General features: G+C 39.1%; 1 protein-coding gene across 3 annotated transcripts in view; it reads left to right on the forward strand.

The window, feature by feature from the left end:
* The window catches only part of DOCK10 (dedicator of cytokinesis 10), a 240,864-nt gene that overhangs the window by 64,524 nt on the left and 148,398 nt on the right, over window positions 1-27,942 (forward strand). For all 3 annotated transcript variants that reach the window (XM_010837054.1, XM_010837053.1, XM_010837055.1), the window contains exon 3: window positions 14,150-14,239. In XM_010837054.1, coding sequence (XP_010835356.1) covers window positions 14,150-14,239 — 90 coding nt within the window. The remainder of the gene's footprint in view (window positions 1-14,149; window positions 14,240-27,942) is intronic.

Raw genomic sequence — 27,942 nt, forward strand, 5'->3', positions numbered from 1 at the left:
ATTCATTTAAACAAAGGCTGATCTGATTACATCCTTCACTATCCTTAATGCTGTAAACAAAGGATATCATAACATACTTTGTTATTTTCCTGAGGTAAACATTTCAATAAATACACAGTTCTTTCATCTTGTACTTGCTAAAGACCCTTCTATGACCACCCCCATTGCCTTCCAAATGAAGTGTTTTGCAAGGGATTTTCCAAAATCCGGTACTCACCAATTTCTCAAAACCATGCTCTTCGTCCCTTACCGAACCCCTCTACCCTGTCATACACAGTCACCCTCAGTCCCAACTGGGGTAAAATACTAGCACAGTTCTGAATGGAACACTCTATCACTCTCATGAAATGTCCTACCTTTATTCATTCAACAAATTACAAACTCTAATACCAAATGCTAGATATTAATCTCAGAATGGGAAAATAGCAGTGATTAGGCAGAAATTACCTTGTTTTAATGAAGCTTGCCTTCTGGTAGAAGGAATCAGGCAAAAAAAAAAAAAAGAACGGTAAATAAATTAATTAGCAAGATAATTTGGATAAAGACAAGAGTTCTGTGAAGAATGAACAGGGCCAAGTAATAGAAATAATGAGGAGAAGAACTAAGCTAGACTGGATGCTCAAGGGCACCTCTGACAAGCTGACATTTGAGCTGAGGTCTGTATTCCCAAGGAGGACCAGCCCTGCTAAAAGCTGAGACAGGAAGGAGGGTGTCAGGCCGCAGGAAGTTGCTGCAAAGGCCCTGGAGAGATCTGAGATTGAAGAGCGGTATGGGTGGACCAGAGGGTGGTCAGAGGTCAAGCAAGGACAAGGTAAAACATTTGCGTTTTATCCGAAAGGCAAGTGGCAGGTCACCGGAGTGTTTCAAGAAGGGCACCACACCACCTTTCAAGAAGGGCACCTGGTGCATGTCATTAGAAGCTCATCTGGTCTGTGCAGGGAAAACACATAGCAGGTATAGATGAAGCTGGGAGTGTAAACGGGAGCATAGCTTGCAATTAGCAGGTGCTCAAGAGACACTGGACGCCACGCTCTTATCAGAAAATATCATATTAGACAAACAGCTAAATTTTCATTTGCATGAAGCAGTGTTTTGACAAACAAAAGGATAGTGTTGAATATTATTACATCAAGTTGCCGGCTTTTGAACAATATTCAGATGAATTGTTTTCTCTCGTTCCTACTCTACAACGCAGGGGTTGAAAAACTATGGTTCATGGGTGGCCTGTCACCTAAATTTGCATGTCTCATAACTAAGAATGGTTTTCATGTTTTTTTAAAACAGCACCCTATTTTATTTTCTTCAAAGAATTTTGTTAAATAGTTGAAGGGGAGAAAAGAATATTTTATAATCCATGAAAATTATATGAAATTTATATTTGGGTATCCATAAAGTTTTATTTGAACCCAGTGACCCCTTTTCATTCACCTATTGTCAGTGGCTGCTTTCATGATATGGCTGCAGAGTTACAACAGAGGTACAGCCCAGGCAGCTCCGTGGTAAAGAATCCACCTGCCAATGCAGGAGACGCAGGTTTGATCCCTGGGTCTGGGGGATTCCCCAGAGGAGGAACTGGCAACCCACTCCTATATTCTTGCCTGTAAAATCCCATGGACAGAGGAACTGGGTGGGCTACAGTCCATAGGATTGCAAGAGTCAGACATGACTGTCCACAAGTACGAGCAGTAATTGCAACAGAGAGAGAGGGCCCTAAGGGATTTACTATCTGACCCTTTACAGAAGAAGTTTGGGAATCCCCACTATACATTACAACCTCATTTGTTTTGGGGGTTTTCTCCTCTCCTTCTGTGTAAAGTGAAAAGTAAAAGTCGCTTAGTCGTGTCCGACTCTTTGCTACTCCATGGACTGTCCATGGAATTCTCCAGGCCAGAATACTGGAGTGGGTAGCCTTTCCCTTCTCCAGGTGATCTTCCCAACCCAGGGATCTAACCCAGGTGTCCCGCATTGCAGGCAGATTCTTCACCAGCTGAGCCACAGGGGAAGCCCAAGAACACTGAAGTGGGTAGCCTATCCCTTTTCCAGGGAATCTTGCCGACCCAGAAATCAAACCGAGGTCTCCTGGATTGCAGGCGGATTCTGTGTAAAACCCTTCCTTAAATGCCCTCTGCCACTGTGTGCTCCATCCACAGTCTGCATCACATTCAGAGGTGTTGCTCAGCAACAGCAAGGCTTCCGTTTACCTGGCTAGGGTATCATTTCCCAGGCCCATCCTTGAGTGGTGGGTAAGGATTCTCTGGGCTTCCCAGGTGGCTCCTCAGAATGAAAGGAGGGCAAGCAGTCCCAAGCTCCCCACTCTCCTTCCAAATGTCCTTTCCGGTTGTGCCTTATGGCTGGAAGAATCCAGCTCACTTCTGTGTTTCCACGTTACCAAGCACCCACACTGCAGCAGACATGATTCATCACTTGGTTTGTTTAATCAATATTTATTCAGGACCCACGAGGCGCTGAATATAGAATAGCACTTCCTAGACAAGAGAGACTGACAAGAAAAACAAAAGCCCCATGTTTAAGCAGTGTGTGCCCTAATATGGATGAAAACTAAAGTCGATTAAGAATGCTCATGGTGAAGAAATAACAAGAGACAAGGGCTTGATCTGGTCCTCGATACCCCTTAAAGGAGATAATTTTTTACCAAGGCAGTATTCCATGTACACTGCTGGCCCAAGCCATCATCATCCTTTTTCATTTGTATCCCCAGATATAGTCTTTGACTGGTCTTGCTGCATCCTTCTTTGCCTTGCTTTGATTTATTCAAAGGAAGCTTTTGGAAATACAATCAGATAATGCCATGGACATGGAACAGTGGACTGTTCAAAATTGAGAAAGGAGTATGTCAAGGCTGTATATTGTCACCCTGCTTATTTAACTTATATGCAGAGTACATCATGTGAAATGCTGGCCTGAATGACTCACAAGCTGGAATCAAGATTTCCAGGTGAAAGATCAACAACCTTAGATATGCAAATGATGCCACTCTAATGGCAAAAAGTGAAGAGGAACTAAAAAGTCTCTTGATGAAGGAAGAAAGCAAAAAAGTTGGCTTAAAACTCAATTTTCAGAAAACAAAGATCATGGCATTGTTCCCATTACTTGATGGCAAATAGATGGGGAAGAAGTGGAAACAGTGACAGATTTTATTTTCTTGGGTGTCGGAATCACTGTGGATGGTGACTGAAGCCTTGAAATTAAAAGACGCCTCCTCTTCCCTAGTGGCTCAGATGGTAAAGAATCTACCTGCAATACAGAAGACCCAGCTTCGATCCCTGGATCAGGAAGATCCCCTGGAGAAGGAAATGACAACCTACTCCAATATTCTTGCCTGGAGAATTCCATGAACAGAGAAGCCTGGCGGGATATAGTCCATGGGATCACAAAGAGTCAGACACAACTGAGTGACTAACACTTTCACTTTTCTCTTTGGAAGAAAAGATATGACAAAGCAGGACAGGATATTAAAAAGCAAAGACGTCACTTTGCTGACAAAAGTCTGTAGTCAAAGCTATGGTTTGTCCAGTAGTCATGTATGCATCTGAGAATTAGACCATGAAAAAGACTGAGTACTGAAGAATTGATGCTTTGGAATTGTGCTGCTGGGGAAGACTCTTGGCAATCCCTTTAACAGTAAGGAAATCAAACCGGTCAGCCCTAAAGGAAATCAACTCTGAATATTCATTGGAAGGATTGGTGCTGAAGCTGAAGCTCTAATACTTTGGCCACCTGATGTGAAGAGCTGAGTCATTGGAAAAGACCCTGATGCTGGGAAAGAATAAACGCAAAAGGAGAAGGTGGGGACAGAGGATGAAATGATTGGATGGCACCACCACCAACTCAATGGACATGAGTTTGAGCAAACTCTGGGAGATAAGGAAGGACAGGGAAACCTGGTGTGCTGCAGTCCATGGGGTCACAAAGAGTCAGACACAACTTAGCAACTGAATAGCAACAACAGCTGTGCTGCACTTCTAGTTAAAACTTTCCAGTGGTTTCCCATTGCCTTTAGAGTCAAATCCAACTTCTCATCTGACTCCTGATGTTGCTGAGTACTTATCTTCCAGTCCTGTTTCCCTCCTAGCATTCTTTGTGCTCACTGAACCTGCCAAGCCCACTTGCTCTGTGGGGCCTTTATGCACCCTGCACAGGGACTTCCTATCTTTCATTCATGATTCAGTTCAAATACTACCTCTTCAAAGAACCATCCTTGATTTCCAACCTACATTACCCCACCCCCACCCTGTGTCACTCACATCCCCTGTTTGCTTCTCTTTATAACACTTACCAGTGCCTAGAAATATCTCAATTTGCTTTTTCACTCCTGTCACATGTTTCTCACCATCAAAGAGTAACCTCAAGCAGGAATGTCCCTGTCTTGATCATGGTGAGGCCCCCAGCAACTGGAATGGCACTTGGCACCAAGCAAAGAGAAAATGAATATTTATTTCATGAATTATCTTTCAGACACATGTAGACTTTTAATTTTTTATTTATTTATTTTTGGCTGTGCCATGTGGCATATGGGAGCTTAATTCCCTGACCAGGAATTGAACTCGCGTCCCCTGCATTGGAAGCAAAGAGTGTTAACCACCGGATTTGCCAGGGAAATCTCTTAGGTTATTGTTTTAGAATATAATTCTGAGTGCTTTTAGGAACCAAAAAGGCCATTCTGAAATGAAATTTGAGAATAAAGAGAATGAAGTCATTGACTTTGTTGAGATCACTAATATGCTACTTTCGTCTTTGACACATCTTAACCTTAAAAAAAAACTGCACTAAGATCATAATCCTCTTCCCCAGAGGCTCATTCCATGCAGTTCACTGACCAGCACTTAGCCGCCATCAACAAAGGCTGATTTCCTCCCTATAACACCGTGTACTTATTCACTAGCTGTTACTAGGCAAGGGAGAAATCAATTCATATCTGTATTTTAAGTACCCAACACAACATCTGGCTCATGGGCGTTCAGTAAAGATTGTTGAACATTGAATTAACATAATCTTCTTCTAGATTAAGACACCAAAGTAGAAGTATTTTCCTCTTTCTTGGCCCATGAGGTAGAAATACTTCCTCTGGTGTGTGGGTGCTGGACGCAGGCAGTGTGATCTTCTGCAGTGCTTGCATCATAATGGTTTCTTGGAATAAGCAGTCTAGATGTGTTTGTTAACTCATTCATTTCAAAAACACGTATTCCTTCAATAACTGTGTTTGCTACTCTTGTTTTTCTCATCTTTCTTTTTGAAACTGGTAGTGATAGAAACTGAAGACCAAAAAATGAAGAACTTAGTCACCAAACTGTGGCTTCACAAATAGGCAAGGAGAGTAGGGGAAAAAACAAGAGCTAAAGAACAGTTTCAAGGACACACTGAATCATATTGTGGAGTGATTCCATTGAAGGAGAGGCTGATACAAAACAGCAGAACAAAAAAGTGAGAAAGCCAGAAATGAGTTTCTTTCTGAGCGAAGGACACAGAAAGCCTGAAGTGGCATCATTTCTAGGAGATGTAAAAACCTTAAAGAAGAAAGTTCAGGGGTTCGAAAGCAATACCGATGCTGTGGAAAGGCCACCCTATCACCTGTATTTCCATCTTGCCCACCCCAGCCACACTGCTGTTTCGTCAGTTTCCTGACCCAGTTGTCTGTGAGCTCTGTTGTAGACAGCAAGGACACCAACAAGACCAAGAAGCCGGCTTGAAAGGTTAGACTTTCAGCACTGGTCAGTGGCATTCTCAAACTCGTAGGTTTACATTACACTCCAAAATAGCCTGTCGAGAGAGTTGACATGATCTTCTCAAATCCTTTCTTCATATCAGTAGTTCAGAATTAGAGTCTCAGGGCTGACAAATACATCCTGCATTTTTTATGACTTATTAGCAGAACTTAGTCAGTTGTGATTTAACATTTGTTCTTTCATAGAATGTTTTTAGCTATAAAAAGCAGCCTGGTATGTGGGGACTTCCATGCTCAACCACATGGGTCATTTTGTCAGAGGAAGCAGAAATACAGACCTTAATATGTCTTAAATGGAAAAGCAGAAAAGCTATGAGTGTTTATTTTCTTCCTCTTTTGTCTCTTACTGAGACACAGCCTAACATTTTATAGGAATGTCAACCTCTTTTTAATCCTTGGTTTCTTAGCCTGAAATCAGACTTTAAATGGCTCTTGGTGTTCATGCAAGAACACTGTAATCGAAATTTAAAAGCTAAGTAAGAGTCTTTGTCAAACTAGATTATTCTAAGTTAGAATATTCCTCTCATTTACAAGCTAAGGAAGCTGAGACTTGGAAAGGCTCTTGTTCAAGGATATAGAGTAACTATGACGACAGAAATCAAGCATAAGCACCTTGATTTTTGCTATTGAGTTTCTGTCGAAACAGCATGCTCTGAGCCAACTGCTTCTTATAAAAATAAGGTGCATGATTTGGGAGAAATATTAACCCCCTGAATCCCACAGTGAGTGGTACCATTGTAGTATTGCAGAGAAGGGGTTCTAGAGGGCTTACTTCAATTCAGTAAAGGATATGTGAAAATGAGACTGCTCTGGACTTGATTGTGCTAGGAATATATGTCCATATAAAGACTTTTGTAGGAATATTCATAGCAGTATTATTCATAATCCAAAGTGGAAGCAACCCAAATGTTCATCAACTGAAGAGTGGATAAACAAAGTGTGGTATGTCTATACAATGGAATATTACTCAGCCATAAAAAGGAATAGAGTACTGATACATGTTATAACATGAGTGAACCTTGAAAACAACCCAAACGTCCATCAAATGAAGTGGATAAACAGTGTGGTATATCCATACAATGGACTAGTATTCAGCAATAAAAAGAAATGAAGTACTGATACATGTGGGTGAACCTTGAAAACATTATGCTAAGCAAAAGAGGCCAGTCCCAAAAGAATACCCGTGGTATGATTTCATCCACATGCAATGTCCACAGTAGGAGAATCCTTAGAGACAGAAAGCTGGTTACAGTTACCTAGGGCTGGGGAGAAGGGAGAAAGGGAGTAACTTCTAGTAGATATGGAGTTTCTTTTGGGGGTGATGAAAATGTTCTAAAATTAAATAGTGATGATGATTGCATAATCAATGCATAGACTTAAAACTACTGAGTTCATTTTGAAAGGGTGAATTTTATGGCAAATCAGTTATATTTCAATAACACTGCTATTTTAAAGATAAGGATGTTTTGAGGTGTTAAGATAGGTGTGATGTAGGTGGTCAGAGACAGGATACAAAATTCGTAAAAATATATGTCTGCATTCAGGTACATCATTCTTTAAAAAGAATAACAATATACCAGAGCCACAATAAAGAGCATGGCAGTACATTTCATTTGTAGTAATATTTTATTGCCAAAGGGGATTTAATGTGGCTTGCTTACAAACAAACAAAACCACACATGTGAAATGACTGGCTGAGTTAATCACTAGCAAAGCTTATGAATCTAAAATATTCTATAGTTTAGCTGCAGACTTCATGGGTGATACAGACAGTAAATGATATAGTTCAAAGAAGAGAAGATGCATGATGGATGAATTAGAGAGAATTTTCAGAAGAACTGATATCTATATCAAGCCTGAGATTAGGAAAGAACAAGGTAAAAAGATTTATGAAAGGAGAAGGAAAATGGGCAAGTCATGTGTAGGCATGAGCCCAGAATGAAGGAGAAGTGTGAGCAGCCATTGGAAATGATGCCATGGCGAGTGGCTGTGGGGGATTGTCTTGTGTCTTGCTTCTGTTTGCTCCCCCATGAATCCTTGTCTGCAGGCCTCACAGGGATCAGGCTGTTCCCCTATGCTTCCTGGAGAGTGAGCTCAGACCACAGCCTCTGAGTCCTTGCCGAGGGCAGACCCCAATGCAATACTATCTTTCTATTGTTGGAACACTGTGATCTATTAATACTCAGAGTTTTCCATACATAAAATGTACTTCCTTGGAGGAGGTGAGACACATTTTGGAGCCTAGAAAATGAAGCACAGAAAAAAGGAAGTGACTTGCTCAGTGGTTTGCTTGTCCAAGAGTAAAAAGGTTTTGAAACAGATTTCCAAAGTTCCCTAATTATATACTTAAATACTATGGTGGATGAATCACCAGGCTTGACCTGGTTGTTTGATGACGAGGGTCCAGTTATGGGCAACTGCTCACCATTTGTGCATTTCCCATACAATTTAACTTTAGCAAAGCAAGAAGGACCTTTCCCTGAAAGCACATTGAAAGTATTAGTGTGAAATGCTCACCTATTAAAAAAAAAATTAAAATCACAATACTCTTCTGAATGGGGTAAAAATGTATTTCAAGCAACAGATGTAGTGTTAAATGTCTGCTCTCCTAGGATAAAAAGCAGTATCAGTGTTTTAATTTGAGAAATTTAGGTGAAGACTACTTTAAAACACATGCTTAGGTTGGAATTGACATGAAGTATTAGTTAATAGTCCTTATTGAGGGGATTGTTGACTCCTCAAGCTCCACTGATGGGTTATTCTAAACACCATCATTATTGTCCACTGTTTTTGAGCAGCTGGGATCAACAACGCTGTCAGAAGAATCTTTGCTCAACTCCAGGATAGGAAAAGAAACTTCTTTTTTAGACTCTTGACAGTGGCCTTTGGCCGATTGAGAAATGGCCGCTGTGTGCTTGGAATGACGACTTCTGCGGTCCCCAGCAGAATGGTGGCTGTGACAAAGCCACACAGATGACCCACTACAGAGTAGAAGGAACCAGAGCGTGTCAGGGCTGCAGTGGAGGATGTCTGAATGTCATGGACCTGAAACTACACACACAGGCCTGCATGTCTTGTTTCGTAAATAAAAGGACAGTTTTTATTTCCAAATGCCTAATCTCTGGACAATAGGCCCCTTATAAGACTCTACCACCAGAAGAGGAGCTTGGCTGAGCGCCAGTTGAGTCTCAGCTCCGTCTCATGCTATTGAGCTCTACTAATTGTCGACCAGAGGGTTTATAAAAGAGAACAGGAAGTCTGTTGTGGCCAAGGCAATTTGTAGTGGTCTGAAAGCATCTAATTCTCAGAAAAGAAATTCTTTGTAGCCATGTTAATACCCTTAACAAATATGACTCTGTATACTTTTCTTCTTATTTGATCAATTTATTTTTGCTTCAACAGAGACACATGAAAGAAATTAAAAATGAGCAAGATGGGGATAAGGGGTGATGAACAAGATGGGGATAAGGGGTGAAGAGGTACAGACTGTTATATATAAACTAAGCTACAAGGATATATAATACAATACAGGGAATATAGCCAGTATTGTGTAGTAACTATTAACGGAATATAACCTTTAAAAATTGTGAATCACTATGTTGTCCACCTGTAATTTATATAATATTGTACATCAACTGCACTTCAATTAAAGTGAAGAAAAGGAATAAAAAAAATGAGTAGAAGCTCTCCAATTCTTAAAGTTGAAATTTTATGGAGGCCTTCTGCTTTTTCAAGTAAAGTCTCCAATATTATGGCAAACTATAACTGAGGTCAGTAGTGTCTTATTCTACATTCCTTTTCTTGTATCTGTGTACTCTGTACAAGGTATTAGATTTGCATGTTGTAAAATATTGTTGTCTATTTCTCATGTGGTTACATAAGAGTGGCTCAGCTCTAACTGCCTTAGTAAAGAACTGACATCATCTCATATCTAGAGGTCATCAGGAATCATACATAACCATCGTACATATTATTAATTTTTATTACTCCAAATTCAATGAACTTCCAATCATACATCAAGTGTGAGCATTACCCTATGTATTTGGGGCCCTAATCTTTACTCTGGTAACATCACAAATCAAATAATCGTGTGATTATCGTTACCGGAAATCCAAGCCCACCTTCCAGAAACCTACTATAAAGAAAAAAAAACAACTTCTTAAACCAGCTCACTATTCACTCTATTGAACTATACCACAGAGTACTGATCTTAGTGGGACAACAGGCTTATGGTATAACTAAACAGGAAACTAAACTGCAGGTCCCTTCACTGTCCATCAGATTTAGAGTATTTTAGAGAAGATATTATTTTTTTAAAGGCAAGAAATCAATAAGAAACTGTTGTGGATAATGAAAAAGAGGAGTCTTGCTTTAATACAAAAATTTTATTATAAAATAATGATTGAAATATGGAAAAATTTTTGAATTAGAGGAAAAAAAATCCTTAATCTTGCCAGTAGATCACAGTATGTAATGTTCCCTGGAAACCAATCAAGTTACATTGTGTATCTGCAAATTATCTGTCCAAACAGGAAAGAAGTTATCCCCAGATAATTGAAATCCAGCAATAATCCCCAGAGCTCACTTCAGGCACGGATTCTCATCTTCTACTCCAGCCTCAATGGAGTTTGTTTACTGTTTATTTTCTAACAGAGTAAATAACATAAAAGAAACAATTTGAAAGAGGCAATTCAAAAGGAATAAAAATGTAAAATCTAAATAATAGTAAGTTCTACATTGACTCCCGAAATGTAGGACTTACTATGAAAATGCAAATTCATGAAGTGTTTCATACTTTGGGGGCTTCCCAGGTGGCTCTGTGTGTCTATGTTAGTTGGTCAGTCATGCCCAACTCTTTGTGACCCCGTGGACTATAACCCACCAGGGCCCTCTGTCCATGGATTTCTCCAGGCAAGAATACTGGAGTGGGTTGCCATTCCTTCTCCAGAGGATTTTCCCAACCCAGAGATCAAACCCATGTCTCCTGCATTGCAAGCAGATTCTTTACTGTCTGAGCTGGATGGCGCTAGTGGTAAAGAACCCTCCTGCCAGTGTAGGAGGTACAAGAGACCTGGGCTCAGTCCCTGGGTTGGGAAGATCCCCTGGAGTAGGAAATGGCAACCCACTCCAGTATTCTTGCCTGGAGAATCCCATGGACAGAGGAGCCTGGTGGGCTACACTCCATGGGGTCACCAAGAGTTGGGCACGACTGAAGCAACAGCACACACACGTTGGCCCCAGCATGCTTCACATAGGAAGTAATTGTTCCCTGTATGTGTATCTACACTTGGCTTGAATCAATAGCCATGGCCTCTGAGCACTTCCAAACTTCCTTCACACACTACAGTCAAATCCTGGGACAAACACACTGACAGAGAGGCTCTTTATCTGTTTCAAGATGAGCTTTTATTTTTGCCATATGATGTATCTTGAATATAATTTTCTCATTATTTTGTATCCCTTGATCATGTTACATTCACATGACATTCTTCTTCTTTCAGGGTCCAAACACCATCTTCCCAATATGCACATACATACATGCACATCCACACACTCATTCACTCACAGATACACTCACATACCACACTCACTCACATGTGACACACACTCACCATGCACATACACACACGCACACTGTCAACTACAGCCTACCTCCATGCATAATCACACAGACACTACACACACACACCAGACACACATCACACACACATGCATTCACACAGACATACACAACAGGCAACCACAGACACATACCCCACACACTCAACAAGTAAGTATTTGAGCACCCATCCAGGCACTGAGGTTATAACAGTGAACAAAACAGACCAGATTTCTTTCCCACCAGGAGCTTATATCAAGAGTAAAGAAAAAATTGAAGAAAATATGAGCCTAGGATTAGAAGATGAGGAATGATTCTGCCCCTGGTGGCAGAGCTGCAGTTGCCATTGTGAACTCAGAAGACTAAATTCCCTGGACCCCTCCCCTTCCCGTTCTGTGAAAGTAAGGACAGATTTTGAGACTCTCATCTACTTAAATAATTAGAACGAAAAATGCCCTTCATCTGTTGTTGTTGTTTAGTCACTAAGTCATGTCTGACTCTTCTGCAACCCCGTGGACTGTGTAGCCTGTCAGGCTCCTCTGTCCATGGAATTCTCCAGGCAAGAATACTGGAGTGGGTTGCCATTTCTTTCTCCAGGGGATCTTCCCAACCCAGAGACTGAACCCATGTCTTCTTCATTGCAGTCTGCGCTTCATCTAGAACAGCTCACATGCATCCTGAAAGTGAAAATGTCAGTAGCTCAGTCATGTTTTACTCTTTGCAACCCCATGCGCTGTAGCTGGCCATACTCCTCTGTCCATGAGATTCGCCAGGCAATAATACTGGAGTGGGTTGCCATCCCTTCTACAGGGGATCTTCCTGACCCAGGGCTCGAACCTTAGTCTGTTATGTCTTCTACATTGCAGGCGGATTCTTTACCATCTGAGCCACCAGGAAATTGTGCTATATGATTTGTAGGTTTGACAGTGTACAAAATAAAAGATCCCAACTGCTGGTACCATGTATGCTAACAGACTCATCATCCCAGCACCCCTGTAATCACCAAGGAGAACAGAATAAAGGAAGCTGGTGGCTGAGGTTGCAAACTTACATGGCATCCCATAAGATAATATACAGAAGAAACAATCTATGCATTACATTTTAAATGTTTTCTTTGAAGAGATACTTTATCCTTTTAGTTGATGTATATTCATTTAATAAAAATTGGTTTGTTTAGCTTAAAGTTGAAGATGTTTTATTTCTATGAAAATAAAGACACCAAAAACATGACTTATTTTCTTCAAGGTCTAGATTTACTGAATACCCTTTATTCTCTCACACTCTATCTGTGGCTACACACACGCAGCTTCTGAAAGGCATCAAATTTACCCTGTGAATATTCAGGAGATTATTCAAAGTAGGATTGACATATTGCTGATTTTATAGGTTTTCTTTTTCATTTCAAATGTATTTTATCATTAGCAGCAACAAAGGTACCAATATAAATAGTCAAAATATACAGATGCCCAAATTTTTGTTTTCTCCATGGAAGGAAACAGCTTAAAATTGTGAGCTTCACAGAGAAAACAGTGGTCTGTAATATCATCCTCTTCCATTGTATATTGGGAATACATCCCAAGATGCTTAGTGGATGCCTGAAAGTGTAGATGGTACTCTGTAAATACTATTTTTTCCTATACACGCATACCTGTGATGATGTTTAACTTATAAATTAGGCACAGTAAAAGATTAACAAGAGTAACTAATAGTAAAATAGAACAATTACAATAAAAAATATGTGAATGTGCTCTCTGTCTCACAATATCTTCTCATACTGTACTCACCCTTCTTCCAGTGATGATATGATAAAATGCCTAGGTGATGAGATGAAGTGAGGTTAATGATGTAGTGACATAGTATTAGGCTACTATTTATTGACCTTCTGACAATAAATCAGAAGGAGGGTCATCTGCTTTAGGTGATCCTGGATCCTGGAACCCTGAGAAGATCAATGAGATAAGATAGTGGGGGCAGGCAGAGGGGAGTGGCTTGAGATACCATCATACGTCTCAGAACAGAACACTAGAAGTTTCCATTTAATATTTTTGGACCCTGGTTAACCACAAGTAACTGAAACCACAAATAAGGAGGGACTAACTGTAATGCTCGGAGAAGGCGATGGCACCCCAGTCCAGTACTCTTGCCTGGAAAATCCCATGGACGGAGGAGCTTGGTAGGCTGCAGTCCATGGGGTCGCTAAGAGTCGGACACGACTGAGCGAATTCACTTTCACTTTCATGCATTGGAGAAGGAAATGGCAACCCACTCCAGTGTTCTTGCCTGGAGAATCCCAGGGACGGGGGAGCCTGGTGGGCTGCCATCTATGGGGTCACACAGAGTCAGACACGACTGAAGTGACTTAGCAGCAGCAGCAGCAACTGTAATGCTCCCTGGTGGCTCAGACAGTAAAGAATCCACCTGCAGTGCAGGAGACCCAGGTTCTATTCCTGGGTCGGGAAGATCCCCTGGAGAAGGGCATGGTAACCCACTCCAGCGTTCTTGCCTGGAGAATTCCATGGACAGAAGAGACTGGTGGGATCCGGTCCATGGGGTCGCAGAGTCTGACACAACTGAGTGCTACTGACTAATGCTTTCATGCTTGAAACTGTAATGCTACTAGTGGTGATCAAAAGAGGTATGAATCTTCCCTCATAGAGAGTAAAATTGCTAAGAACTATGGAAGCTTCTGTCTTCTCTTATCCTCAAATACTGAGATCTAATACACTTTCTTATTGTGTCTTGGGTATAGTGGTCTACACAATGCTTTCAAGTTGGAAGATTTCATTCCCTTTCCTTGTTGTTCTCAGACCACCACAGTATCTTGGGACATCCGAACCTTGTATTCAACAGTACCTGAAGATGCAGAGCACAAAGCAGAAAATTTACTGGTGAAAGAGGTAAATGCAATGCTTCCAATCCATTATTTTAAAAAGTTTTGTTTTCCCCTATGTAGTTCTTAATGCAACTTATTATTTTTGCTGTCTCCCTCTCTTTTTCAATAGAGAATTCCAACTACAGTTGTTAGTTAATGTCTTTCAACCTTTATTACTTATTTCCTGTGAATCATTTTTCATTGTCTGGTGACCATTTGAGTTCTGGAACTTTTAAATTTTGTTTTTACTTAATTTAAAATCCCGACATTGAGAAATAATTGAGTATTCCTAACAAAAAGATTTAATTTTATTTTACTTATTTGGATTGACTTATAGGAAATGCCATATTATGTGAGAATTTTGGATAACAAAGTTTTTAAGAGAGATATTTCTTTCAAGTATTAACTATGGAAATAGTTAATGACTTCACTGGTAGCTTAGTGGTAAAGAGTCTGCCTGCCATTGTAGGAGACGCAAGAGACACAGTTTTGATCCCTGGGCTGGAGAATCTCCTGGAGAAAGAAATGAGAGACCACTCCAGTATTCTTGCCTGAAGAATTCCATGGACAGAGGAGCCTGGTGGGCTATAATCCACAGTCGCAAAGAGTCAGACATGACTGAGCACACACACACACAAAACCATTTGAAAAGGACTGATAAATTCTGTTGGTGTGTAGCATCTATCTGCATTTTGTTGGTGTGTGTGTTAATCACTCAGTCGTGTTTGACTCTGCAACCCCATGGACTGTAGCTCGCCAGTCTCCTCTGTCCGTAGAATTCTCCAGGCAAGAATACTGGAGTGGATTGCCATTTCCTTCTCCAAGTTGGTATAAAACTGCTTATTCTAGCCCGACTACAGGCAACTTTGGGGCAGGGATTGGACACACACTTAACATCTGTTTCTCATTTGTTTGAAAGTGAAAATGAAAGTGTTAGTAGCTCAGTTCAGTTCAGTCCCTGAGTCACATCTGACTCTTTGCAACCCCATGGACTGCAGCATGCCAGGCTTCTCTGTCCATCACCAACTCCCAGAGCTTACATAAACTCATGTCCATCAAGTCAGTGGTACCATCCAACCATCTCATCCTCTGTCATCCCCTTCTCCTCCTGCCCTCAATCTTTCCCAGCATCAGGGTCTTTTCAAATGAGCCAGTTCTTCACATCAGGTGGCCAAAGTATTGGAGTTTCAGCTTCAACATCAGTCCTTCCAATGAACATCCAGGACTAATCTCCTTTAGGATGGACTGATTGGATCTCCTTGCAGTCCAAGGGACTCTCAAGAGTCCTGTCCAGCACCACAGTTCAAAAGCATCAATTCTTGGGCACTCAGCTTTCTTTATAGTCCAACTCTCACATCCATACATGACTACTGGAAAAACCATAGCTTTGAGGAGATGGACCTTTGTTCGCAACGTAATGTCTCTGCTTTTTAATATGCTGTCTAGGTTGGTCATAGATTTCTTCCAAGGAGCAAGTGTCTTTTAATTTCATGGCTGCAGTCACCATCTGCAGTGATTTTGGAGCCCCAGAAAATAGTCTGACACTGTTCCTATTGTTTCCCCATCTATTTGCCATGAAGTGATGGGACTGGATCCCATGATCTTTTCTGAATGTTGAGTTTTAAGCCAACTTTTCACTCTCCTCTTTCAGTTTCATCAAGAGGCTCTTTAGTTCTTCTTCATTTTCTGCCATAAGGGTGGTGTCATCTGCATATCTGAGATTATTGATATTTCTCCTGGCAATCTTGATTCCAGCTTGTGCTTCATCCAGCCCAGCATTTCTCATGATGTACTCTGCATAGAAGTTAAATAAGCAGGGTGATAATATGCAGCCTTGACGTACTCCTTTCCCAATTTGGAGCCAGTCTGTTGTTCCATGTCAAGTTGTAACTGTTGCTTCTTGACCTGCATACAGATTTCTCAGGAGGCAGGTAAGGTGTTCTGGTATTCCAATCTCTTTAAGAAGTTTCTATAGTTTTTTGTGATCCACACAGTCAAAGGTTTTGGCATAGTCAATAAAGCAGAAATAGATGTTTTTCTGGAACTCTTGCTTTTTTGATGATCCAGCGGATGTTGGCAATTTGATCTCTGGTTCCTCTGCCTTTTCTAAATCCAGCTTGAACATCTGGAAGCTCATGATTCACCTACTATTGAAGCCTGACTTGGAGAATTTTGAGCATTACTTTGCTAGCATGTGAGATGAGTGTAATTGTGCAGTAGTTTGGGCATTCTTTGACATTGCCTTTCTTTGGGATTGGAATGAAAACTGACCTTTTCCAGTCCTGTGGCCACTGCTGAGTTTTCCAAATGTGCTGGCATATTGAGTGCAGCACTTTCACAGCATCATCTTTTAGGATTTGAAATAGCTCAACTGGAATTCCATCACGTCCACTAGCTTTGTTCATAGTGATGCTTCCTAAGGCCCACTTGACTTCACATTCCAGGATGTCTGGCTCTCGATGAGTGATCACACTATCATGGTTATCTAGGTCATGAAGATCTTTTTTGTATCATTCTTAGGTGTATTGTTGCCACCTCTTCTTAATATCTTCTGCTTCTACTAGGTCCATGACATTTCTTTCCTTTATTGTGCCCATATTTTCATGAAATGTTCCCTTGGTATCTCTTATTTTATTGAAAAAAATCTCTATCTTTCCCATTCTATTGTTTTCCTCTATTTCTTTGCATTTATCACTGAGGAAGGCTTTCTTATCTCTCTTTGCTATTCTTTGGAACTCTGCATTCAAATGGGTTTATCTTTCCTTTTCTCCTTTGCCTTTCAGTCCTGTCTGACTCTTTGCAACCCCATGGACTGTAGCCCACCAGGCTCCTCTTTCATGGGATTCTCCAGGCAAGAATACTGGAGTGGGTTGCCATTCCCTTCCCCAGGGAATCTTCCCAACCCAGGGATTGAACCTGGGTCTCCAGCATTACAGGCAGATTCTTTACCATCTGCACCACCAGGGATTGAATGAATAAGTGTAGCCAGTCCTTCCTTTACAGAATATGCAGTGGTAACATTTAGCCTAGCACAGATCACACTGAAAGTAGTGGAATCTAAATGCAATCTTTAATCCTAAGAAAACAGTGTATCCCAATTAGGATTTAATAAAGGTACATAAAATAGCAAAACCCTTTCTCAGCTTTTAAGCATATTTGTATGAGTAGAAGTTTATTAATCAGATTATTCCTAATCATACATATTTTATGTTGGACCATTCAGTCCACACCATCTTTGCCATAGAGTTGTCTTTTTCTCCCCAATTCTGTCATTTCATATTTATTTTCTCAAAGTTCACATTAAATTACAACATCTTCTAAGAAGGTGATGAGAAAAAATGAGTAAAATGTCATTCAGAAAACATCAGGATATCTGATTATACTGTTTTCACATTTACTAATAAAAGTATGACATCAGTACCAGAGTATTTTGTTTACAGTTACCTTAGAGGAAGTTTCCGTATCTCGTAGGGCATCATTGTTTTTTGTGTTTTTTGTTTTTAAATAAGCTGGTAAATCATTTTCTGCACAAGCAAATCAAAATCATTGAGACCAAGTCTACAAAAGTCCTATAGTAAGCATGTGTTAACTTAGGTATGATTTGAAATATTTATGATGTTCAAATTCCTAACAGGGAATATTTAACTAGGTCTTTTATGTTTTCTTTACTAAACTATTGTACTTTTTGTTGTTGTGGCCCAGTTGCTCAGTTGTGTCTGACTCTTTGTGACCCCGTGGACTGCAGCACGCGAGGCTTCCCTGTCCTTCACTATCTCCCGGAGTTTCTTCAAACTCATGTTCATTGAGTCAGTGATGCCATCCAACCATCTTATCCTCTGTAGCCCCATTCTCTTCTTGCTCTCAATATTTCCGAGAATCAGGATCTTTTCCAGTGAGTCGACTCTTCACATCAGTTGGCCAAAGTATTGGAACTTCAACTTTAGCACCAGTCCTTCCAATGAATATTTAGGGTTCATTTCCTTTAGGATTGATTGGTTTAATCTCCTTGCTGTCCAAGGGACTCTCAAGAGTCTTCTCCAACACCACGGTTAGAAAGTATCAGTTCTTCAGTGCTCAGCCTTCTTTATAGTCCAACTCTCACATCCATACATGATTACTGGAAAAATCATAGCTTTGATTATATGGACCTTTGTCAGCAAAGTGATGTCTCTGCTTTTTTAATACCCTATCTAGTGTATTAAATACACTTCCTTCTTAAAAACCTTTAACTTTGTTGTTCAATTTATTTCCACATATTTTATACTATTGTTGCAAAATTGTGAGTAGACTTCTTTTCTTACTATTTATTGCTGATATTTTTTAAAAGCTACTGATTTTCAAATTTAAAATTTCTTTTTTTCTAATAAGTATATTGTTTCCTTAATTTTTGTGTTATTATCTAATATCTCTAAAACAATATTGAATAATAATTCCAATCAGGCATCCTGTCTTATTCTTGATTTGGTGTTTTATGATAGTTTCAGAGACAAAAGAAATGTCTAAGAAAGGTCTTTCTGGTCTTAATCATGTTTAAGAAGGACCTTTCTTGGTCTCCACAGTGTTTATAAAGACTGGATACCCAGTGTTACAAAATTCATATCCAGCCTATTGACATAATAGCTTTTTTTTGCTTGAATTTAGTGCTGCAATAGAATTAATAGGTTACTGTCCTATGAAAACATACTTGTGTTTCTGGTTTAAACTTTCTTATTCAAGTTGTATTTCTACCTTAATTCTTTGCTGCATTAGAATTGCTAATTTTTTTCAAATTTTTGCATTTATATTCATGAGTGAAATCTAGCTCTAGTTTTCTTTTATTTCTTTGGTATTAGAGAAATGTTAACTCTTAAAAATAGACATTCTCCATCTTTCTCTGCCTTCTGAAATTAAAAAAAATAATAATAATAAGCCAGTGAAAGCAACCAAGTATTTGAAACAGACCCAAATGCGTATGGTTACTTGATAACTGGTAAATGTGGCACTTCAAATTCCTGGTGAAGGGTGGACTGTTCTACAAATACCACTGGGCTATCTGTTTTGGACAAAAGTAGTTAAGGCTGTATCTAACAGTACATGTAAAAATTAATTCCAGATGAATTTTTAATATCTTAATTTCAAAAGCAGAAGCTGTAAAAACATAGGAAGACATTTTAAAATGAAGAGTTATGAAAAATACATGCATTTAACAAAGTCTTGAATTTTTATGATGAATGGTGCCATCAATAAAGCCAAAGAAAATGGTTAGAGAATTTATTCACAACTCATATATCTTTTCCCACACTCCCCCACAGACATTCCTAATACACAAAATTCTATAAATTAATAAGAAAAAGGTAAATAACCCAAGAAAATATGAGCGCAAAGAAAGGAGCAGGAAATTCAAAAAGAGCAGGAATTCTAAGTTGGCCCAGAGGAATGTAGAATTGCCAAGCTACACTTGTAATCATAGAAATACAAATTTAAAAAAAAATGATGTATAATATGTGAATGAAGAAATGAGAGTAGGCATATAGGGAGACAAACACTATCAGATAATGCTTCTAATTTTCACATGTCTGTGGCATTTAGAGATACTCAAATGTGTATAAATATGCAGCATACATTTTAGAAAAACAAACACTAGAATATAAAATACAGTTACAAGCATGAGTACAGTGTGCATGCATGCATGCTCAGTTGCTCAGTCATGTCCAACTCTTTTCAACCCCATGAACTGTAACCTGAAAGATTCCTCTGTCCATGGGATTTCCCAGGCAAGAATACTGGAGTGGATTGCCATTTCCTTATCCAGAGGATCTTCTCAACCCAAGGACTGAGCCCGAGTCTCCTGTATTGGCAGGAGGGTTCTTTACCACTGAGCCACCAGGGAAGCCCAATTTGTAATATCAGCTGATATAAGTGGGGTTGAATATGTTTTGGCACATCTACATTTTATAATAATAAGTAGGCAATAAAAATTATACACATTTAACTGCATTAACTGGAATGCCCAATGTATAGATTCTGTATTGTTGTGGTTACAAATTTTTTTAATAAAAAATATTTTGAAAAAGTTAGAATATATCTAAAAATACTGCCAAAATTGGAAGCAACGTGAGTCTGTTCCCTAAAATCGTCTCCAAAAGTTAAAATCCAACTGTATACTTCCAGTCATTAGGTAGTCACTTTAGAGACTTCATCACCCTAAACTTTTCTGTTGTAAATCTCAGGACAGAGCATCTGTCTTGACAGTGTGAATGAATCTTCTTACCATGTTTTTCCCACCCTTGTGGATCTAAAGTAGAAGAAAGTGGAAGAAGCCTGGGAAGAAACTCTTTTATTCCCTGCTAATTTTTCCAGATCACTAGCAGTGAAAACCCTGTGAAGATCCCCATAGTTGTACTTGTTTTTAAGGATGGAGATAAAGAGAAAACTTATGCCTTGGGATAGAAGACAAACATCACGTGATGATAAAGGAATATGAATAGTCGAGCCTGGGGACAGTAGATAAAAAGAAAGGGGTCCCTAAAAAGCTGGGTTAAGACTGAGAAATAACCCCAGAGAAGTAGGCTGCCAAGAAGTCTTGACCTCAGTAGCTAATAGCTGCTGATCGTCATTGACTAGTTACTTTGGGCCAGATATGCTTTTCAGGCCTTTCCTTGCAATAATTACAAACATACGTTTCATCATCATCATCACCTTCTAATGACAAGGAGACTTTCATAGAAAAATTAAGGAACGTGTCCAGCATTATACAGCTGGGAATAGACGGGCCCAGCATCCCAGCCCATGCTGTCCGGCCCCTAGCCTCTTAACCACGATGCTGACTGCCGTGTGTGCTTTGCTATAGCTGCCCTCTGGAAAGAACACTTGCCTCAGTCTTCGCCCTAACAACCACCTGTAGCTTTGTAACCCTGATGCCTGTAGTTATTGGACCATACTTGCAAAATATTGACTGAATTTTTCCAACCAGAGTAAGCCAGCCCTGAAGTGAATTCATATTGCCATTTTTGTAGGATTTTGTAGAAACACGTGTTCCCCTTACAGTGGCTGCTGTATTGCAATAAGCAACCTTTTTGATCCACCCTGTGCTCAGTTGCCCTGTTGCTCCCCAGGCAAGGATAAATACCCTGATTGCTAGGCAACAAATTGGCATGAATCTTATTTAAACACCCCAAGTTCAACACTAATGTTGCATTCTGCCTCTCTACACTCTACTTTTGACAACTCTGAGCCTCTTAGGAAAGGCAGTGAGCATTCTTTCCTTTTTCAAATCTTGAATAACTTTGTGCTTTAATAAAATGAGCAATCTCTTCCTTTACTGTTTAATCTGTTATTATTTCTTTTTTGTATCTATGAAATGTAAGGTTAAGTATTCTCCCAGACAAGAGTATAGGTGTACTTCACATCCACTAAAGCACTTCACAGTTATGTAAAACTAACATGAGTCAGAGTTCGGCAACATTCTATATATAGGTTAGATATGTAGGTATATATATGTATATATACGTATATATATATATATGTAGAGAGAGAGAGCACTTTATGTTACAGAACTGCTACCTCATTTTAAACCCTACAAAGCAGGTTCTGAATGATCAATAACTTGCCCACTTTCACACAGAGTGGGAATTAACACCATGCTTTTACCCACTTTTACCTCTGACCCTTTGAAAAACACCTTTAAATCATGCTCTTAATATCCTGATCTAATGGGGCTATTTTCACTGTGTACAAGGGAATATATCCTTCATTTAGACAAAGATTTCCTCTTTCTGCCTCAGTTTCTCCATCTTTAAATGATATTAATAATCCCAATGCCATGTTTCTAGAAATAAATATAGCAATAGTATGAAAACACTTGGAACATAACTGGGAACCAATGTCTTTATCTGATCCTCATAAATAGCCTAAAATCAATATCTGTAACCATAAAAATTATAAAAGACTTCCATGATAAAACAAGCACCACTTCCTTTCACTGGAAGGTCAGGGGAGCAATTAAAGGGATCTATAAATAGGAGGCAGACTTCTCAAGAAAAACTTTTACAGCAAAGTTTTCATTTTAATGTACACAAAACATTAATTAATGCTAAGCTCTTGGTTTTGTCTCTTTTAACAAAGAAGATGAACAAGTAGAGAATTGAGAATAATATAGTGACTCAACAGGGAGCAAGGGTCCCGGGACCACTTCATCTGAATAGCTGGGAAATATAGTAAGTACTAAAGCAGGCAGTTACTCTGCCAGCAAAGCCTTTTGTGATTTCTAGAAATCAACCTGCATCAGGAGTAGACTAACAATGAAGTGAGGCATAAGTCATGAATTCAAGAATCCAAGTCTCACTTTGGTCAAGACATAAAACACTGATAGATTTAAGAGTCGTGGAAGCATTAAAAGAATAGAAGCAAAATATCTATATCTACATCTGTATCTGAATATGTATACACACACATACACAGTGATTATGTACTGTCCTCATCCAGAAAGTACTAAGTTACTGAGGCAAGGAAAAGTTCAGATTTTTAAACAGGGTTTCCAGACCAGCAATAATTGAATTTTCCAGGGGAAAAAAAAAATTATAAAAGAACCCAAGATTGAATAGGGAAAACAAACTAGATTCAGAGAAGACAGAATAAATGTCATTGAAATCGCTAGGCTTCCATAGAAAATGCACAATAAAAACCAGGAAAAAGGTGATTAAGATCAGAGCAGACACTAATTTCACATAGGCACGGAGTGTTCTGCAGAAAGCTGGAACTGCAGGACGTTCATGGTCACAAACACCCACAAAGTTCTTTAACTAGCTAACATCTACAGAGTCTTCCTTAGAAGAGAATAATGGCATGAAATATCCCCCAAGATTTTTTTGGCCATGGAGAAATTCTGCTTCCCCCCTGGGTATCTTGAGAAATGTCTCTCAGAAATGCCGATGTAAATCTGATGGAAGAAAATCAACAGGAATTGGGGACATGGTAGAGTTCAAGCCAGAGAGACTATTTTAATAGCCTAGCTGGGTTAAAGATCTGTACTAACATGTGGCAGATAATGGTGGTAATGGTAAAGAACTGTTAAGGAGATAGAATTCACAGGAGTTGGTGATGGAAAAGAGAGAACTGTGTTGGCGATGATGCCCACATTACTGGCTTGGGCTATTAGCTTGATAGTTGTGTCAGTAATTTAAATAAGGTACCCAGAAGAAAGTGCAGATTGCTCAAGCAGAGATGGATGAAGAAAATAAGATGACATCTCTGGGTGACATGCAGAGCAAGAGATTCAACAAGGTACATACATAGGTCTCAATATAGTAGGAAGGGGTGGGCTCTGGCTCTAGCTTTAAAAATTGAAACTCTGAATCTGGAAGAGCTTGCCCAGGAATGCCATGAGGCAGGTCCCTGAGTGACATTCCCATGTAAAAGGCTGGGAAAGAGAGCCCAGCACAAGAAGTGAACCAGTGGACCAGGAGGTAGGAAGAAAACAAGGAGAAATGATTTCTCAGAATCAAAGAACTGTCAGTAGCGAGAGTGAGGCAATGATATAAAACACCAATGACATGTCAAGATTGGGTAATTCACTGGATTTGGTAATTGAGAGTCACCAGTTGTTCTTTAACAGAGCGGTTTCATAAACTTTGATCACAACCTGATTACTGCTGGGTGAACTCTGAAGAGAAGCAAAGTGTGTTATCTTGTCAAAGAAAGTATATGTTTGTCCCTTTACCTAGGAAGTGCCTTGAGAGTAAACCCAGTAAAAATATTAGAACTCTTCAGGTACAACACTGAATCCTGAAGTTAAAAATAGTTCAGTAGACTGTTAAATTATGTACCAAAATATTGAAAATGAAATTTCTTTCTTTCCTTCTTCCTCTTCCACCATCTGGACTCAGATAAGTGGTATTCAGTTAATTCACAAGAAAATTATGAATAGTCAGGATAAAAGCTGCATCATGTTGAGAGAAGATTTTAAGCAACACGGGTCCTAGCATTTCAAGAAAATTATGGGGAAAGGGAGATTAGCCTTGATTTTAAATGTATTTCATGCAGTGTCCTTTTGTTAACTGAAAGAAATATATCTAAACAAAATGAAATGCATCTTGTCAGGCAATTTCATTTCTTTTATGGTTAAAATAACTTTATATATTTTGTCTTTAATTTTGAACTGTATATTGTGTACTTTTGATAAAGAAACCATTCTTTTGACCAAAATGCCTTTGTACTTTATACAAATAGTTTGAATCTCATATGTAGAATAATGTGCAATTAAACTTACCGAGAAATAAGAATAAGTCTTTCAATAAATAATTCCAGGGTTTCTTTGCATGTATAAATAAATTAAGTAAAAAAATGAAAGCTGTTTTCTGAATCTGAAACATGGGGCAGAAAATGAGTGGTTCTAATGTATTCATTAACCTTGGACCAGAGCATAGTAAGAATGGTTTTCTTCAGTCTAGAACTAGCTCCTCTGCTGTGACATCAGGGGTACAGGCACAGTTTGTAGTGCTGGAAAAGACTCCTGCGAGTCCCTTGAACAGCAAGATCAAACCAGTCAGTCCCTTTGCAGACAGACGCTTTAACCTCTGAGCCACCAGGGAAGCCCCAATCTTAAAAGAAAATCGACCCTGAATATTCACTAGAAGGACTGATGCTGAAGCTGAAGCTCCAGTACTTTGGCCACCTGATGCAAAGAGCTGACTCATTGGAAAAGACCCTGATGCTGGGAAAAATTGAGAACAGGAGGAGAACAGGGTGACAGAAGAGACGATTAAATAGTATCCCCTCCTCAATGGACATGAATTTGAGCAAACTCTGGGACAGGGAAGCCTGGCATGCTGCAGTTGATGGAGTCGCAAAAAGTAAGACACGGCTTAGCAACTGAACACATTGGGGGAAACACAACTATAAAAAAGCCTCTCCAAATTGCAAATAATTCATAATATTTTCTTAATAAAAGTAGTGCAAATAAAAAGATTTTTGTTTCTCTTTGAAGAGGCTCTTAATTCATTAGTGAAGGTCTTGCTGGAGGTTTAAGGGAATCTATATTGTATGTACTTTTATAAGTATTTTTAAAAGTACAGCCACATTTATTTTGCAACTTCAAGAATTTAATGGAAAATGATATCAAAATCTGTTAACCTGTATATAGGCCTAGTTTATATAATGACTTTTTCTGGTCAGAATAAAATGGATCACCCAATTTTTTTTTTTTTTTTATACTAAATGTATGATAGTAAAGCTCAGTGATAAAGAATCTGCCTGCCAATGCAGGAGATGAGGGTTCAATCCCTGGGTCAGGAAGATCCCCTGGAGAAGGAAATGGCAACCCTCTCCAGTATTCTTGCTTAGAAAATCCCATGGACAGAGGAGCCTGGCAGGCTATAATCCATGGTGTTGCAAGAAGTCAGACACGACTGAGTCCACACACATACACACATACAGAGATAAACATACGAATGTCGATTAAGGTAAATTCAAATTAATCTACTGTTTAGTGGCATTAGGATAGAATGTATATGGAAAATGCAATTTAAAAACAATGAAATCAAAATTTTTTGTGTTTTACATTAACCACCCTGAAGAAACGTATTTCCTAGTGTTCAATTCCCTAGAATAGTAGTCTTGTTTCCAAATATGCAGGTGTTAGTCACTCAGTCATGTCTGACTGTTTGTGACCCCGTGGACTGTAGCCCACCAGGCTCTTCTGTCCATGGAATTCTCCAAGCAAGAAAACTGGAGTGGGTTGTCATTTCCTTCTCTACCAAATATGCAAAATGGTTCCAGTTCTAAATTGACTTCCTGTAGACTTCTTCACAATGAGAGTCATCCTATGTTTGGTGGTAAGTGAATAAAGACAGAACTATAAATCAGAGACCCTGGAATATAAAAATAAAAAAAAAGATTCTTCATAAGTTTGAACCTAACATTTCAATTGCATTGAATTACAATATAATTTTTGAATTATATGAAAAGAATGATTAACTCATAATTTTATCAAAGGTTTTGTTTGTTTGTTTGTTGTTGTTGTTATTTTTTAGTACCATCCATTTGTTATGTCCTGACAAAATACTTGGGATAGCTAGCTGGAAAATTAAAGTGTATTCCCCCAGATTAGGCACAGGTATGACTTATGAAAGTCTAATTTTAAAGTTTGTTCAGTTGCCTTAATGCAGCACATTTTGAAAAGAAAAGCCAAATACCTTGATTCATTTTCAGTTTAGAATCAACCAAGACAGCAGTTTAGGCAACTCTATAATTCAAACAAAATAGTTTAAAAATTATTTTCACTTATGGTTGGCCTTTGCTATGATATTCTGTTTTATACTGTACGGGCGTATTTATATACATAGCAACATTATCTAATATCAAATAATATTTTTAAAAAACCAGACTCAAAAAACTATTAAATAAGATTCTATCATGACTTCTGAAATTGAGTCAGATCTATAGTCACATTTATTTTCTCCAAACTCATTTCCATTTCTCTCTCTAGAGTGTAGGATAAGTTTTAAAAGATCGTTTGCAGTTCACCTTATTTTTATAGTGCAGAAATTAATGATTTAATTTTAAAGGAATATATAATGTGATCCACTTAAATTTTAAAAGAAAATACCTTTTCCTTTTTTCTAAAATACTGATGCATTTATTGGATGACCAATATCCTGATTTGCAAGAAGTTTCATGTTCTATCTGTTGGCCTGGCCAGTAGCATTTCTTTTCACTTTGAAGTGCCTCAATGTGGACAATAAATTATCCAGCCAGTCTTTCAATACATAATTCACCTGAATTCACTTAAATTCATGATGCTGCATTTTTTAACATTTACAAAATAGTCATAATTATTTCTAAATGTTATAAAGAATGGCATTGATATGAAAATTACCACCATCATTTTACACATACCAATTCATCCCAGTGGTAAGTAAGGGCCAAAGAGAGTACCTTTTGTGGTCACATAAACCTTCCTGGCAAGGCAGTAGTCATGTAATTAAGTAAGCCTCTATAGCCAGGAAGAAAAATAATTTTGAATCTAAAAAGCCATCTATTGCCTGCTTATTACTCTGTAGTCATAATCTAATAATCAGCCTTTTTAAGAGCTGGACAGATTACATTGCCAAACTCAAATTGCTATTTGAGGTAGGTAACATGATTTGAATTGATTCTGATGATTTTCTAAGTTCAGTTCAGTTCAGTCGCTCAGTCATGTCTGACTCTTTGCTACCTCATGGACCGCAGCATGAAAGGCTTCCCTGTCCATCACCAGTTCCCGGAGCTTACTCAAACTCATGTCCATCGAATTGATGATGCCATCCAGCCATCTCATCTGTCGTCCCCTTCTCCTCTGGCCTTCAATCTTTACCAGCGTCAGGGTCTTTTCCAATGAGTCAGTTCATTGCATCAGGTGGCCACAGTATCTGAGTTTCAGCTTCAGCGTCAGTCCTTCCAATAAATATTCAGGACTGATTTCATTTAGGATGGACTAGTTGGATCTCCTTGCAGTCCAAGGGACTCTCAAGAGTCTTCTCCAACACCACAGTTCAAAAGCGTCAGTTCTTCAGTGCTCAGCTTTAGAGTCCAACTCTCACATCCATACATGACTACTGGAAAAACCGTAGCTTTGACTAGACAGACCTTTGTTGGCAAAATAATGTCTCTGCTTTTTAATATGCTGTCTGGGTTGGTCATAGCTTTTCTTCCAAGGAGTAAGCATCTTTTAATTTCATGGCTGCAGTCACCATCTGCAGTGATTTTGGAGCC

This window comes from Bison bison, unplaced genomic scaffold, assembly GCF_000754665.1.
Source record: "Bison bison bison isolate TAMUID 2011002044 unplaced genomic scaffold, Bison_UMD1.0 scf7180017864068, whole genome shotgun sequence".
In the NCBI taxonomy this organism is placed as follows: domain Eukaryota; kingdom Metazoa; phylum Chordata; class Mammalia; order Artiodactyla; family Bovidae; genus Bison; species Bison bison.